Below are 17,604 nucleotides of genomic sequence, written 5' to 3' on the forward strand. Positions count from 1 at the left end.
TTAAAAATTTATTACTTTTCTGGGCACAGAATTCTAGTTTGAAAGTTTCAATCTTTCATACTTTAAGATATTACTTCACTTGCATGAGAAATAGGAGGCAAGAAATATGCTGTCATCCTTATCTTTGTTTCTGTGTATACAATATATGTTTTTTCTAGGGGGTTTTAAATTTTTTCTCTTTATCATTATTTTTGAGCAATTTGATTATGATATGATTTGGTACCATTTGCTTCATATTTCTAGTGCTTGGAGTTCATTGATATTCTTGGGCTCATAGTTCTCAACAAATTTGTAACATTTTCTAGCAATATTTTTTAAAGATTTTATTTATTCATTTTTAGAGAGAGAAGGTAATGAATGGAAAAAGAGGGAGAGAAATATCAGTGTGCAAGATACATTAATTGATTACCTTTCACACACCCTCTACTGGGATCCCAACCTACAACCGAGGCATGTACCCTGACCAGTAATCAAACCAGCAACCCTTTGGTTCACAGGTGGGTGCTCAATCCACTGAGCCACACCAGCCAGGGCAATTAACAATATATTTTTGATATTTTTATGGTGCCCCTTCCCCACTTCTTTGCTTTTGGAATGGCAGTTACACGTATATAACCCACCTGAAGCTGTCCCAGAGCTCACTGATGCTATTTTTCATCCTTTCAAATTATTTTTTTTCATTCTGTGTTTCATTTTGTAAAGTCCCTAATGTTAAATCTTTAAGTTCACTTATCTTTTCTTCTGGACTGTCTAATTTGCAATTAATCAGACCCAGTGTATTTTTCATTTCAAACCTTGTCATTTTCATCTTGAGAAGCTTGATAAAGGTGTTTTTAATATATATTTTCCATGCCTCTACTAAATTTTTAAACATATGGGATACAGTTTTTAATAACTTTTAAATACTTATTTTCAAATTCTAAATCTGTGTCAGTTCTGAGTTGGTTTTGACTGGTTGATTATTCTCCTCATTATGAGGAATAACACTAATATTTTTCTGCCTCTGTGCATGCCTGAAATTTTTAACTAAAATACCAGACATCTTGAATTTTACCTTTTTGTGTGTGCAATAATTTTATATTCCTATATTCATGAGCTTTGTGCTAGGATAGTTATTTAGTAACAGTTTGATACTTTCCAGTGGGTCTTTTATGATTTGTTAGGTAAGTCCAAAACAATTCGCAGTTTAGGGTCAATTATTCCCCTAGTAGTAAAGCAAGAGTTTCCTGAGTATTCCCTCCAATGGCCATGGATTATGAATTTTTAAAGTCTGGCTGCTGCAGAGTCACTGTTCCCAGTGCCGCATGAGTACTAGACACTTTCCGCTTGAATCCTTTTGGAGAATTCTTTTCTGGCCTCGTGTTGTTTCCTCACATGTGTGCACTGATCAGTAATGCACTATATCCCTGGAGATCCCGATAGTCGCCTCCCTGAGTAGCTCTCTCCTTTTTCATACTCTGTTCTGCAGGCTCACCACCTTGGTCTTAATGGACTTTCCAGTCCATTTCCTTAACTCAAAAATTCCAACAGGTTCTGACTGGATTCCCATTTTCTCCTCCCATTCCAAGGGTAGAAAATTCTCTGAAAGCAGTTAGCTGAGAAAATTTTGGGGTTCAATTCATTGTTTCCCATCTCTGAGGGATCATTTTATTGACTGAGATCAAGGTTTTGGAAAGCATTTTTTCATACAGGTTGTCTGGTTTGGGTTCAGCTTGACTCTTTCAGGTGAAACAGTAAGGGGAAGCCTGGTCTCTGCTGCTCCATCTTGCCCATTTTGCTCTTTTTTTAGTTCAGAAGGTAAACCCAATCCCTGTCATTCCATCTTGGTTAGAAACAGAAGCCTATGCTTTTCAGTTGTTGTTTAGTGTTATCTTGCTTGTCTAAACTAAACTTATCCATTCTCTTGTTCATAGACTTTGGATAATTTCCAATTTTGAGTTACTGGAAATGAAACTGCTATGAACATCCTTATGCATGTGTTTTGGTGAATACATGCACTAATTTCTCTTGGGTAAAATACCTAGGAGAAGAGACAGGTCATCAAACAGGCAGATAATTAGCTTTAAGACATCCTGCCACATGAGTTCATTATTTTAAACCTCCACGATCAATATATGAAAGTTCTGGTTGCTCCACACCCTCATCAGCACTTGATACTGTCAGTGGTTTTCAGTTCAAGCCATCCTGGTGGTGTCTCATTTTTATCTGCGTCTCCCTAAGGTGTAACAGTTTTGATTGGGCCCCTTCCCACATGCTTATTGGCCATGAAAGCATCGCCTTACATGAAGTGTCTATTCCAGTCTTTTGCGCATTTTAAAACTGGATTATTTAACTTGTTCTTAATGATTAGCGGGGGCATTTTTATATATTCTGAACATAAATCTTTTATCAAACATTTTCCTGTGAATACCTTCACCCTGTCCATGAAGTATCTTTTCACTCATATGGTATACTTTGATAAACAAAAACCCTCCATTTTAATATAGTCCAATTATTTTATGGTTAGCTCTCTTAATGTCCTGTTTAAGAAATCCTTGCCTACCCTAAATCATAAAGACCTTTTCATGTTTTCTTCTAAAAGCATTACTGTTTTTTTTCTTCTTCTTGAATTCAGCAGCAATAATATGAGAAATTTTATGTAGCCTAGAACTTCTTTTCGCCCTTCCCCAGGCTTTCTGCTCAATACCCACTGTATGACATTGTCAAGAGGTGATGTGGAGTTGCTGGCTGCACAACCTACTGCAATAATAGCAGATTTTAACCCCATTACAAGGTCTCCTGATGTTCACACTGTGACTTGTAATCAGTTAGCAAAACAAATATTTTGCTTCACCCTTCATTTTGAAGTATCTGTTCTTTATGTTTGAAAGTTTCTATAAATAACAGGTTGAAGAGCACTTCTCTTTGGCTGGTGGCCCTGGGAGCAAGTTTTTATTTCCTTCTTCTAACTTTCCATTGTTTTCTAGATTCTCTATAATAATCCTGCATACTTTTAATAACAAATAAACTTTAAAAAACACATTGGGCAGTTGTGATGAAAATAAAACACAGTATTTCATGGTTCTTTCCCATATGGGTGATGCTGACCATATATGCATTATGAATTGTAAAGCAACTTGCTTAGTGAATATCTGTTGGGCAGACACTGTAACAGTCTCATTACTTAAAAGCTTTCTACAATCAACATGTTTTCGCTTGTTAATAACTTACGGTTTTTATGAAAATCTTGTTCAGGTTTTTTTACTGCTCTTGGTCTACCTTATGTGCAAATGAAGCCACATGAGTTTTAAAAATATAATCATTTGCCAAGTGTTGTTAAGTAACTACTGAGGGCAGAAGGTAGCAATCCTTGGTGATATTGTGCATGCTGCAGGTGCAGAAGGACCTCCACACTCTCCAACACAGTCATCTTTTCCTGCATTATTATGGGACAGTTTTTACAAATGTGTATCCAGTCACCAGCGTGGCATTTAGAAATGCAAAATTTACTTGACAGAATTTACAAATTGCCTTTTCCTCAGAATAATTTACACTGTAGGAATGCTTTCATATCCTAAAGTTGGACATGCTATTGTAATAAGGAAGGAAAAAAGATGTCTTTTAGTGGCTAGTTTTCATATACATACTAAACAACAATATGCACAAATTAGTAATGCTGTCCCTTAAGAATTTAGCATAAATATTTTTCTAATTCTTTTTGCTTTCTATTTTGCCACAAAACAATGGCTCAGCAGGAATTCAATTATGATTTATCTAAGTAATAAAAACAATTTGATATGATTTATCTAAGTAATAAAAACAACAAAAGCAATCAAAAGTCTTATGTTTTAACAAAAAATAGACTTTTTTACCTCAAGTCCTTTGTGTTCCTTAAAGTCCCAGGAGAAGACAAGTTTTGAGTTCAAATTCTGGAGCATGTACACTTGCAGTTAACTCCTCTCTAACCTGACTTCAGAACAGTGGTTGGCAAACTGTGGGCCATGGGCAAAATCTGGCTTACCACCTACTTTTCCAAATAAAGTTTTATTGGAACACATTCGTGAACATTCATTTATGTATTATCTATGGCTGCCCTAGTGCTGTGAAAGCAGAGATGAGTATTTGTGACCAAGAATCTGTAGCCCAGAAATCCTACAATATTTAAAAATGACCCCAGATTTTTAAAGAAAGAAATGTCTGACCCTACAAAAAGTGTCTAACCTGATACTTATTAAAAATGATGCTGTTTTAGCATGGTACTGGCATAAAAACAGGCACATAGACCAATGGAACAAAACAGAGAGCCCAGAAATAAACCCAAGTCTCTTTGGTCAATTAATATTTGACAAAGGGGGCAGCAGCAAAAAATGGAGTAAAAATAGCCCCTTCAATAAATGGTGTTGGGAGAGCTGGACAGGAACATGCAAAAACTGAAACTTGAGCACCAACTTACCCCATACACAAAAATAAATTCAAGGTGGATAAAATATTTAAATATATGTCATGATGCCATTAAAGTCCTAGAGGAGAACATAGGGCAGGAAAATCTCAGATATTCCACGCAGCAATATTTTCACTGAGATGTCCCCTAAAGCAAGGGACATAAAGGAAAGAATAGACAAATGTTACTTCATCAAAATAAAAAGCTTCTGTAAACTAAAGAAAACAGCATTAAAAGGAAAAGAGAACCAACTATATGGAAAACATATTTGACAATGATACTTCGGACAAGGGTTTCAGCTCCAAAATATATAAAGAACTCACATGACTCTACTCTAAAAAGACAAGCAACCCAATTGAAAAGTAGACAAAGGACTTGAACAGACACTTCTCCAAGGAGGACACACACAGGGTCCAGAGACATATGAAAAGATGTTCAGCATCACTAGCTATCAGAGAGATGCAAATTAAAACCACAATGAGATACCACTTCACACTGGTCAGAATGGCCATCATAAACAAAGCAACAAACAACAAGTGTTGGAGAGGTTGTAGAGAAAAGGGAACCCTAGTGCACTGTTGGTGGGATTGCAGACCGGTGCAATCACTATGGAAAACAATATGGAATTTCCTCAAAAAACTGAAAATAGAACTGCCTTTTGACCCAGCAATTCCACTGTTAGGATTATATCCTAAGGGCCCTGAAACACCAATCCAAAAGAGCCTGTGCACCCCAATGTTCATAGCAGCCTCATTTACAATAGCCAAGTGATGGAAGCAACCTAAGTGCCCATCAGTAAATGAATGGATCAAAAAACTATGGTACATTTACACAATGGAATTCTACACAGCAGAAAGAAGGAAGGAGCTCCTACCCTTTGTGACAGCATGGATGGAACTGGAAAGCACAATGCTAAGTGAAATAAGCCAGGCAGTGAGGGACAAATACCATATGATCTCACCTTTAATACGAACCTAATCAACCAAACAAGCAAGCAAAATATAACCAAAGACACTGAAACTAAGAACAGGCTGACAGTGACCAGGGGAGAAAAGAGGGGATTATAAGGGAAAAGGGTGAAGGGTTTGCAGGAACAACTATAAAAGACACATGGACAATAACAAGGGGGGATGGAAACAGGGGAGGGAGCTCGGAAGGGCTGGGGTGGTAGGGACGTGTGGGGGGAAAAGGCAGAAAACTGTACATGAACAACAATAAAAAATGTTTAAAAATGATGCTGTTTTAATATGTATCTCCTTATTTCTTACGTTGCAGAAATAAATAGATGATACTACTTCTTCTCCTGCCCTACAAGGACATTTTTTTCTAATTCTAGTTTTTTATTATCTTCTAAGTTCCCTGTAATAAACATGCATAAGTTTTGCAAGAATTTGGAGGATCTAACCAAGCAAGATGACCGCCATGGCTTCAGAAAGCTCCAATAAAACATCAAGAAGAAAGTACTTAAGTACCACCCGAGAAAGTCCTGAATCCTTTATTCTCTGAGGTGCAGGACAATAATGATCCTGGCAGCCAAAATGCACACAAATAATTATGTTTGAGAATTGTCCTAAAATGTATATTCTCTAAGAAAAAGAATCTATAAATAATTTTGAAAAAAATTTAATCTCAAATTTCTTATTAAGATTTCGATAAGGAAGAATCATATACCAAGATATAATACTTTTTGCTCAATTTTAAATTCAACATTCCAAGGTAACTCATAAGCTATTTTTCTTCTTTTCTCAGAAGAAATACTTTAAGCAAGATGGGAGCAATACATACACACACACACGTATATAATTAAGGCTAACCTGAAAAACTAAGAGAGATAGCAAAGTAAATTGATCATTCATAAAATATTTTCAGTTATGACAGTCTACATGAGCAACAACAGCAAAAGAACACTGGTAGATTGATTCAACTATTAAGATGAATAATGGTGATAATTCCAAACAGTCATAAATAATGCAACTTAATGAAAACAGAAGAGAGTCCAGCTGCTATAACAAAAATACCATAGACTGGGTGACTTATGAACCACATAAATTTATTCTCACAGTCCTGAAGGCTGGGATGTTCGAGATTAAGGGGCCTGTGGAGCTGGGGTCTAGTAAATCAGATATGGGTAAAACTCAAGGTCTGGTTCACCCCGAGGCAAACTGCTCTCCAGCCGTGAACCGATGAGATCAAATATGTTATGTGCTTCCAAACTACAATGGTGGTCAGGCACAGGACTAACATTCCCCATTCAGTGAAAGAAAGATGAAAGAAGAAAGGAAAGATAGGTTCTGAGAAAGTCTAAAACCCAATGGAGCAAATTCCATTAGGTTCTAATGGAATTAGAACCTTGACTCGATGTTCTGCCATTCAGGCCCACAGGGGCAGTGGTCCTATCCCAGCTTTGCTGGACAGGGGTTGGGGCCCCAAGGCTCCAGGCTGTCCTGCCTCATATCTTTTGGCAGCCCTTGGAGCTTGAAATGAAGCTGGTGGCTCTCTAGGATTGAGGTGCTGGGACCGCAGCTGTGCTGGGAGGCCTTGGCTTTTGAAATCTAGGTGGAGGCGGCCATGTTCTCAAGTCTCTGCTAGGCACAGCCCACGACTCCTCCAGCTGCTGAGCAGCACCTGGGGTAGCTGAGCTGTTCAGTGCCAGACTGCATGGAGGGGAGACACCCAAGTGGGGTGGTGCAGAAGTGAGCCAGATCCGGAAGACACCAGAAGCCTCTCCTTTGCACTCTTCCATTGTCCTGAACAATAGCTCCTGGCTTCTGTCAAGATGGCTGACTAATCTCCTTATCCAACGGTCTCCTGGCAACACCCTCATCTAACCTGAACACGCTTTCTTATTCTTTTCAATATTAAGAAGCTGAGAATTTTCCAAATCATTAACTTCTGTGTTCTGTTTACCTTCCAATTAACAATTCCATCTTGAAGTCATTTCTCTCTTCTTGCATTTCACTACAAGCAGTCAAGAGAAACCAGGCCACCACTTTAACATTTTGCTCAGACGTGGCTTCAGCTAAATCTCTAATTTCATCACTTGCAAGTTCTAGCTTCCACACAACACTAGAACACGAACACAGTTCAGGCAAACTCTTTGTCGCTTCATGACAAGCATGGCCAGTACACATAGCAATGTTTTCCAGTTTCCAATAACATGTTGCTCCTTTCCACCTAAGACCTCATCAGAATGACACCTACCACTTACATCTCTACCGCATTCTGTGTGGGTCACTCCGATCTTCTCTAAGAAGACTGAGGCTTTCTCTACAGTGCTTTTCTGTTCTTTCTCAGCTCACATCAGAATTACCTTTAAAAGAACATTCACAGCCATGTAAGCTTTTTTTCAACATGCAACCTCAAAATTTTCCAGCCTTTCTCATTACCCAGGTTTTTTCAAAAGTGTCAAAGACTGGGTGCTTTATAAACAACACAATGTATTCCTCACAGTTCTTGAAGCTGAAAGTCGGAGACCAGGGTGCCAGTGTGGTGCCTTCTGGGCTGCAGACTTCTCATGGTGTCCTCTCAGGGCAGAGGAGCAACTCCTGAGAGAGGAGTCTGCTCAGGATTCCTATAAGGGCACCAATTCCACGCACTCTGTGACATAATCTCTGCCCAAAGTCCCACAGGATGGGGGTGAGGAGTGTGAATTTCCAACATGGTATTTAGACCTTGGCCAGGTTTTCCACTCATTCAGTCATTCAACAAGCATCTTGTTGAGCCTGCAATATCCCAGGAGCTGGAAATAGGACAGTAAACAAGACAGGCCAGACCCCACTTTCAAGGAGCTGACATCTGAGTGGGGCACACAATACAATACAACACAGGTTTACATCTGGCCTCGAAAAACAAATCCAGAACATAATCCACAGGCCCAAAAGAAATTAGATGAATCAGACAGGAATATCAAGAACTTGTCTCAGGAAGGGTCACATCGAGGCAAACCTGTGCACACATTTTCTTTTCCTCGGCTCCCTTCTCTCCTAGACTTCCCCTTGAAAACCTTTTCTCAGGGAAGGTTCCAACCAGCGCAGTCACTCTGAGATACACACAGCTGACCCATTCTTCCTCTGAGAAGAGTCTGCAGTTTGTTCCATGTAGACATGAGGCATTCCTAGATGTCACAAAGGGACTTTAGGAACCTTCTCAGGGTCATGTCATGCATCCACTTCTAAGGAAGCATTCATCACACACCTGCTCTGTTGCAGGTCAGCACTAGGCTTGTCTAGGCAACAGTGAATAGTTTTACTATGAAACACACAGAGCCTGAAGGGAAGTAGACTTGAAACTGTGCGTTTGTCCCTCTAGCTGTTCTGTCCACTGTTTTTCACCCAGCTCTGCTGCCCAGGAGGCTGGCCTTCAAAGACTGCATCAGTGGCCTTTTGTCTACTGTCTTTGGTTGGGTTCAGCTAAAGGGAGTCCATGCCAAAGACAGAGAGAGCAGGAAAGAGAGGGCCAGGTCCTTACTTCCCTGCTCCCTCCCTGACTGGCCATGGGTTGGCAGAGGCTGTGTCCTCTATCAAAGATCATGGGTCCCCTTGAAGGAGACTCTTCTACAGTCACAGCCACAGCCACAGCCACAGCCACAGCCACAGCCTTCTCTCTAATCACCCCTTGCCCCTGAAGGTGGCCCCAGAGCGTAAAAGCTCCATGCCAGTGCTCCACCACTCTCAGTGTGTAGTCTTCTCTCTGACCCCTCTTGACCTGCCCCATTCTAAGGGAAGCCTCTGATCAGAGACTGACTCTGGGCACCAGCTTCATTTCAAGCTCCAAGGACTTAGGAGGGTTCGAGGACAGGTGAACATTCTATAAATGGTGCTTCTTCTCAGAATCAGCAGCTACTCACCTCCAAATAGAACAAAACTCAGGACAGCAACTGGAGTGAGCCCAGTGCCCTGTGCAGAGGAGGGAAGCCTGAGAATGTCCATGGCTTACCTTTCTGTGCTCAGTGGATGGATGTGGGCAGCCAAGCCGGAATCCAAGCAGCAGCAGGGAACCCAGGACACTGAGAAGGAAAAACAGCAATAGACAGGACTGTGAGCGTGTTCCAGGCACAGCAGCTGCAGAAGGCAGCACGTCCGTCTCATCATTGGAAGGGGGATGCCAGTCCAGCCTTGGGATGTGACTCAGTGAAGAGGCAAAGGTGGCCCATGGAGGGGAGGCAGCCGAGCCATGGGCAGGGCCATAGCAGGGGAAAGGCCTAGAATCAAACCCAGCGATGCCATTTCCCAAAGGGGGTTCCAGGTCAGAACAGTTAAGCTCTTTGAGACTTGTCTCCCTCCTTGTAAAATGGGAAAGCAACAGAAGCTGGCTCGGAGGTTTGGGGAAGACTGAATGAGATAACCTGCCACGTCTGGCATGGAGTCAGTGCCAGCGCCTGCTTGGCCCCCGAGGAGCTGGTAAGGTCAGGGCTTGGAGCCTGGCCGAGGAAGCTCCTCTCCCACCCCCAGGCTTTCCTTGGTACTTCCTCTGCCAGGGCTGGGCCCTTGGTGTCACATATGTTCTCCACGGGCGGGATTAGCTGTGTTAAGCCTCACTGTCACCAGCCCTGATGAGGGCTTGTCATCAAATAAAGGGAAGGTGTAGTAATCAGAGCCAGCTGGCCCTGAGACAGCAGGGTGTGCTGGGAGAGCGCGAAGCTTTGGATTTAAACACATCTAGGCTAGAATCCCAACTCCACCCTTCCCATCTGGAGGATCCTGGGAAGGCTGATGCCTCCACACCTCCATGTACTCATCTTCTGTGAGGATCATTGGCGATGACACATGTGAAAACATCAGCACAGTCAGTCACAGGAGACAAGTATTGTCAAGTAAGTTGCCCAAAGTCCCTTGATTTCAAATGATCAACAGCACTGTTCTAAGCACTCCTGCAAAAGGCCTCTGGCCCTACTTAGCAGTCCTGAATCCTTTCTAGGGTTTAACCCTGAGGGCAGAAGCAAAGCAACCAATGGTTCTCAACTTTGTTGAAACCTCCAACATAACAGAGAGAGTAAAAAAATGCTACCTGACCAAGGGAAACTCTTCGTGTGGAGGTGGAAATGAGGAGGAAAACCTGTCTGAACCTGGCGTTAGAGCTTATGGAGGTAGAAAAGACTCCAGGGATCTCCAACAATCCTAAATTCCACAGTAACCCTCATTTGTATGTAAATGAGCCCTGCCCAAACAGACCACATGGAGTGGGCAGGGACAGACTGCTCAGAGACTACTGGGACAAAGAGCAGGGTGAAGGCACATGCAACCAGGTGTTCAACGCATCTTTTCTGCTTTTGTCTTCAAACTGCAGCTGAGGCCCCAGTGCAGAGGACCAAGGGTGTCCACACGCACATGTTCCAAAGAGAAGAGCTGCATGCCTATGTGGGCTGATAATGGAGGTGCCCCCAGCGACGGGGCAGCAGCACCGGAAAGAGCGGGTGTGACCATGGCGCTGGAAAGCACAGCTTTTTCTGGTTGTGTCCTTACTGAGACCAATAACATGTGCATCCGGGCTCGCAAGTCTATGTTCCTTGGTTATGTGACCTTGTGTAAATCACCTCTGTGCGGCAGTTTCCTCATCTGTAAAATGGAAATAATATCATCTGCCCCACTGACCTCAAATGAGTAATGTGGGAGAAAGCACATTGTGAACAAGGCCTACAAATCTGAATCATTTGTAACACATCCTGGCACTGTTTACTCATTAAAAAAAAACAGCTTGGTGTGGTTTTGTTAAAAAAACAAGTAGCAGCTCCATAAATGTGTTACACCTCAGCCCTCCAAGTCCTTGGCAGACACCTAAGCCACACATCTATAATGTAACCAGGAGCGACTCAGAATAATTTCTCATCCCAAGCTGCACTTGCAAACTTTCAGGGGCGCTTGGGGCAGGGGAGAGAGTGCATCGGAGAGGGGGAGAGTCTAAGTTCTTCTCTGTCTCAGAGGAACTGCTTTCCAGGTTGCCCCGTCACCTCTACTCCCAGAAACTCCTGCAGCTTGTTGCCTCCCCCCCTTCAGGTGTCTACCCTGCACCACCCCTTCCCCCTGAGACTTCCCCAAGCCTACAAAAAGCAGCACTCCCTCTCCCAGCCCAGATCAGATTTTTCTCCAAAGCACTTACTATCTCACAGACTATGTCTTTATTCATTTAAAGTGTGCCCTCCACCCACTAGAATATAAGCTCCCTGAGAGTAGAGAGTTTGTTTCATCTCTACTTCATCCCCCAGCATCTAACAGAGTGTCTGCTATATTAAGAACTCAATGCACTGAATTAATAATGAATGATGCAACATCATCTTGACAATCTTTGAAATGTCAAGATAAATGGAAATAGTGTGAATTACCACATTCAAAACTGTCCAACGTAACTTGGGAAGCTTTTAAACATTCTTCCGTAAAAGATTTATAAAAATCAGTAGTGCTTTTGCATTTCTATGTGATGCCCCCAAAATTGTTCTCATAGGACTGACATGAGGTATGGCAGCAAAATGCTTGTCGGCGCCTGTGCTGCGAAAATGCAACACGAGTTGTACTTAGATGTTCAGATGCTTCTTGTCTTTATCTAGCTGGGTCCTAGAGAGGCCACAATGCATAGGGGTACCCCCCATAACATTCATTCTGGAGTAAAATCTTAGTTATTAAATGGGCTCTGCTCTGAATGGGATAGAATAAATTCCCCCAGAGGGGAAATTATTCTTTGGCTGCAATAACAGCAGCTAGAGCAATATGTAACCCCAGGGGCCAGAGGAAACTCTGCCAAGGGCTAGAAGTTTCCCACCCCTGCTCAGCAGACCCGTTTTGGGATACCCCACCCTGCTCACACATACCTATCTAATTGGGAGGCTGTAGCTGTGCCCACACCTCTTCAAAACACCGACAATCTAGCCCAAATCCTTGTTCCTTCTGACCCAATTCGAAATTAATGTTCAGGGACTGCGAGAGCATGTGTGTGTCTGTGTGCACAGCTCGTGTGCTATTTCACTTTGATAGTTTGCTTTGGCAAAGTGCTCCCAGCTCGCAACGTTTTGACAGATTGAAGGCTACCAGGGCCTTTGGCAAACAAATCACAGTCCTCTCCAAGCGCTGGGGGAAGCCACATTCCTACCAAGACTTTCCGATTCACCTTGCAGAAGAAACAACCCACCATTTCACACCAATCAGAAAAAGAAAAAAAAGTTATGCCATTTCCCCAGCGCTGTTCTAGAATTTAAACACGCCATCATCTCATTTCCTCATGTAGGAAGTAACGCTCACTGAAATTCAGTACCAGATCTCCATCATGGAACTGGGGCTCTGGGCTTCTGTGTCTGTCCTGCCCACCCCACGCCCACCCACCCCAGCTCCAGGAGGTGCTGTGCACCTCAGTGGACTGAACACCACTTGAGCATATCAAGTAACAAAACAAGGAAACAGAAAAAGATCTTCTTTTCTTCTTTAGTTAATACAACCCAAGAGATATTCTGGAAGAAACCTGATCACTAATCAAATTATTCCGACCTTAGCAAAAGAAAGCCAAAATCTTAGCACTGAAGTGAAATCTGTACCTACTGCACTCTGGAGATCAAAAATGTTGCTAGGCATGCATTTCACATGTTCAGCTCAATCCTCTGCCTTCCTCAGACGGCAGTTAAGAGTAAAGAAAGCAAGAGACGGAGGTGGGTTACAAATGACATTAGTCAATGAAGACATGATGGTTACCATCGATGTCAACTCTTAAAACTATTATTTCATTTAATCCACAACTATTCTATCAGACACTTTTATTACACCCATTTTGCAGGTGAGTGAATTGAGGCACAGAGAGGCTGTCACTTACTGAAGGGCACATACTCCCACTGCGCAGAAAAGCCTAGTCCCCGCGCCAGCAGGCAGACCCTTGGCCTGGGCCCGCAACCACGGTGCTCTGGGGCCTCGTTAGGAAACAACACACCTTTAAACCAGCATTTGCATTTGATCACATCCATTTTCTCCCCCAGTCTTATGAGCTGCGGCTTCACACATTTTGTTTTACTCTCTGTCGCTGCTTGCAAAAATAATCAGAAAATAAGTGGATGCAATAAAACCTCGTTTATCCAACCTCACTAGAGAACATTAGAAGTCTTAAAATAATTGAAGCTAACCATTTAAACCTCAACCTTAAAAAAACTATTCTATGTATTCCCTCTACTTTCTTATATAAAATGTGCTGAGCTTAAGCAACCCTCTCAGATGGCTCAGGGTCACCGTTGTGGATATCTGTGCAGCATAAGGGGGCTGGCAGCCTCGGAGCACAGCAGGTTGAGAGCCCGGAGCCTGGGGCTTTCTGAATCCTGTGGGCCCTTTACTGTCACTCCCCTGCTCTCAGGCATTGCCTCCTGTATTGTGGATGAGCCCAGGTCCTCTTAATTAGCTCCCTTCAAGTTGGCTGTGGCCTTGGAAACCTGTAGACAACCAAGCTGCTGCCAAACCAAGACCATACAGGCTTTGGGGAAAGGGCTGCCTGGCTTTTGTGGGGTAAATGTTTCCATTTTAGAGCATGGACTTCAGGACACATAATTGCACACTGGCTTTTATTGCTTATTTCCGGGTTCTCCACTCTTGTAGCCCTCTGTGTTTTCTGGACTGGGGCCTCTGGAAAAGTGAGGTGTTCTGTCACCACACTGCTTTTTAAGACACAACATCTTTGGTAAATCCCTCTGGTCTTGAGAAAACAGTTTCTGGTAGATCTTTGCAGCTAGCAGAACAGTCAACTCAATCCACACTTAGGGCTAACAAATAGCAAGTGAATCAACGAGTAGAAGGATGGAATGAAGAGAAAGAGAAAGAAGGAAATGGAGGAAGAAAGTATCCGCCACTAAAGAAATCCAAAGTGCTGCTGTGACTGACTCTTCATCAATGAGTGTTTTCTAAGTGCATCCCAGAGTTCTGTTGTACGAAGAGAAGAGAGAAAAGGAAAACAATCAATCCTAAAAAGAGGATTTCCATAAATCGGAGTCATTGGCTCTGCCCTCAGGAGGTCAGTGTTACCTGGAAGCCTGTAAACCTACTTGGGTATGTAAGGAATGGGTAGCTCACAGCACAGTGATCACACCTTGACTCCACTGAACACTTCGGTACAGAATGTGCTAGCAAATCCCAGAGTCAAGTACTGAGTGATGAGGACATGGTCCAGGTGCAGGGCTGTGCCAGGCATAAAGAAAAATCAGTGCTGTCTGAACGCCTGCCATCATTTTATAGGAAGGGCTTTGCCAGGGCAGTCCTCCAAAAAGCAGTTTTATTTCCTCCTAGCCTCTATGCCTACCATTCAGATGGCTCCTACCGGGCTTCCCACAAAACGCCCCAGCTGGTTCTCCCTGGTACACTGGTGTTCTGCTCCCACCAGATGACTTGCGTTCATGCAGAGCAAACCATGGTCCCGAACCTGCTTCTGCCAGTTGCACTGTAATTATGTAATGTATTCAAATAATACACAGACCCATGAAACAGGGCACAAAAATAAAGAGTAGTTGTTAGTTGTTTCTACAAAAAGAAGCTGAATGCTTGGGAAAGATGCAATAAATGAAAGTAACCAAGAAAAAAACCTGCTGGCAAATTAGGTGTGGATGAGACAACTGTAAATGATCAGGGGCAAAAACAATAAAATTCCACAATCACTCTGTACTCAGATTGCTTTGCAAATGTCCTTCAATTCTCACTCCACTTTAAAGAAACCCAAATGGAAACCTTAGATAATGCCATGGGTGCGGTTTTTGCAAGAAAGACAATCAGGAGTTCATGCTAAAAAAAGGACTTGGCCTCCCATCAAAACATTTGTGAGTGAATGTGCATATGTTTTATGTTAAGAACAAACCGTTAAAGGTGTGTGTGTGTGTGTGTCATTTGTATGATTTTCTGCTTTAACCTATTTGGTAATTTACTAATGATCCTGATCAGGAAAGAAAAATTTTCTACTTTTCTTCTTGTACATGAAAGATAATTATTAACTTATTCATTCAATATTCAACAAGAATTTGTTAGGTATCGACTGGGTAGTGGTTTAGACGCAGCTATACCAACTGTTCCTGCCTATTAACACCATGAGTCTCAATACATCTTACCCTCCTCCTCCTCCCTCTGCCCTGCTCCTCCTCTTCTTCCTCATATTCTTCCCCCTCCCACCTCATCCTCCACCCCATTTCTTGATGACTGGCACAGGGGCACTGATCAACGCCCCCCCCCAACCCCCGGTCCTTCCCAGTTATCACATGTTTCTTTACCTCTATGGGAATCTCAGTTTTCACTGTTTGGTCGTACCTGAAATATGACTGCTTTGGCCATTCTCTCTTTCACACTCACACACACACACACACACTCTCTCTCTCTCTCTCTCTCTCTCTCACACACACACACACACACACACACATACATTTTCTTCACCCACTTCTTTCTGCTTTCTGTATTCAGGACCTCTCTCAGTTGCCCGAAGAACAACCAGCCCCCTTTCTCTCTCTCATTTCCTCAGTCCCTTTCCGTCGTATTTCTAAGCGAAGTAGCTGACAGGCATTACAGTAATATTACTCACTGAAATGTATATCAAGGAAAAGAAAAGCCTTTAAGTTTCAGAAGACTAAAACCAGACACTTGACCTAGGGCCATCAATCTGTAAAATGCTTAAAATGATCCAGAACTCTCTATAAAATCTATAAAAATCACCATCTATCCTTGTAATCTCTCTAATTACATCTGCATTTCTTCAAAAACTACCACTCAAATGAAGAATCACTGAAACAACTTTATTTCTTGCCAACTTCACCAACCAACTGTTTGGTATTCCCAATAGTTTTGCTTTCTCCTCTATTTGCATTTCAAACATGAAATGCAGTCATGACACTGAAGCACTGCAGGAGGTGAAGGCAGAGACCTGAGAGAGAGAGAGAGAGAGAGAGAGAGAGAGAGAGAGAGAGAGCGCTGGCCCCAAGGAGGGTCTGCGGGCTGCCCCGGGGAGACAGCTGTCACCGCTCATTGCAGCGCTTCTGGGGGGGACAGTGTTTCCTTCCACTTGGTCACTGAACAAACACATAAAGACGTAGCTGTGCATACAAAACAAGGTGCAAAATTTGGAGCAAGGCTTTAGAAATATAAACACTCGATCGCTTAGTACCTCTTCCTCTCTAAAGACTTGGAACAGGTGACCAGGTGACAAACTTCCTTAATGTAGCCTTGACTGACCCTTTGGTTCAAAAGAACTTTACTTACCATGCATTTTGCCCAGTATGCAGAGCTCACCCAGGACTCTGCCACAGCCTCTAACCATTTCCATCAAGAGTTAAAATCTTATGTGTCTTCTGCTACTAGGTTTACTGTGATTCTTTTTATTACACACTCAGAGTGGGGCAAGAGATACTCTTGCTACATTACTAGTAGGGGCTGCTCTGTCTCTTTCAATGAGGAAGCTGGCTTTCTGTTTTTCTGTGGCTTGGCAAAAACTGAGCAGGGATTTTTAAACTAAATCTCTGCACATCAGAATTGTGAATCCCCTTAAATGTTTTTTCCTCTCAGGGATTTTCTTGGCAGCTGACTTCTAATTTTGACCTGTTTTCTCTATAGGTGGAGAAATCCTTCAGTTTCCCCAATAGATCTGAATGCATTTTGGTTGCCCTGATAAATATTAAAAAGCTCTTAATAGGTGTGTTTCCCATCTACCAATTTTGTCAGAGACCTCTGACTCTCCAAGTAACCAAAGCCCCTTTCCCCAGAAAATTTTGAAAAGCATTTAAACAAAACACTCTAGGTTTGTTTTGTTTTTGCTTTTTCAGTTTACAGGGCTCTAGAAACAGAATGCAAAATAGTTTGAGTCCCTGGCTTAGGAAGGAAAGCTGATGGAAATCTCAGCTGAGCTCCCCCAAAGAACCCCAGGCCTGGCAGCAGGGCTCCAGGGGGAGGGACCTGCTGAGCAGCCCTTCCCAAACTCTCCCTTAGCGGGACCCTAGTGGTAGAGGCCGTTCCAGACTTCCAGAGCTCTGTCATAAGGGTAGCAAGGTGACGTCTAGCTTTCAACTACTCCCATCCTCATTTAGAGTCTGTGAACAATTTCTCTGAAATAATGCACAGCTTGGAGGTGAGCCCACCAAGACCCCCTGAAGACACCTAAAGGCATCTGCCTGACAAATGCTCAAGTCCTGGTTGTGCAATTGTAACTGGCACCATCATAATATCACATCACAGACTGTTTTCCTTTTAATTGTAAGGTCT

The 17,604-nt window shown here is 42.7% G+C and overlaps 1 protein-coding gene across 1 annotated transcript in view; it reads right to left on the reverse strand.

The window, feature by feature from the left end:
- The window catches only part of THSD4 (thrombospondin type 1 domain containing 4), a 579,525-nt gene that overhangs the window by 530,546 nt on the left and 31,375 nt on the right, over positions 1–17,604 (reverse strand). Inside the window, 1 exon segment of the mRNA XM_036028532.1 lies at positions 9,356–9,425. Coding sequence (XP_035884425.1) covers positions 9,356–9,425 — 70 coding nt within the window.

This window comes from Phyllostomus discolor, chromosome 1 (genome assembly GCF_004126475.2).
Source record: "Phyllostomus discolor isolate MPI-MPIP mPhyDis1 chromosome 1, mPhyDis1.pri.v3, whole genome shotgun sequence".
In the NCBI taxonomy this organism is placed as follows: Eukaryota; Metazoa; Chordata; class Mammalia; order Chiroptera; family Phyllostomidae; genus Phyllostomus; species Phyllostomus discolor.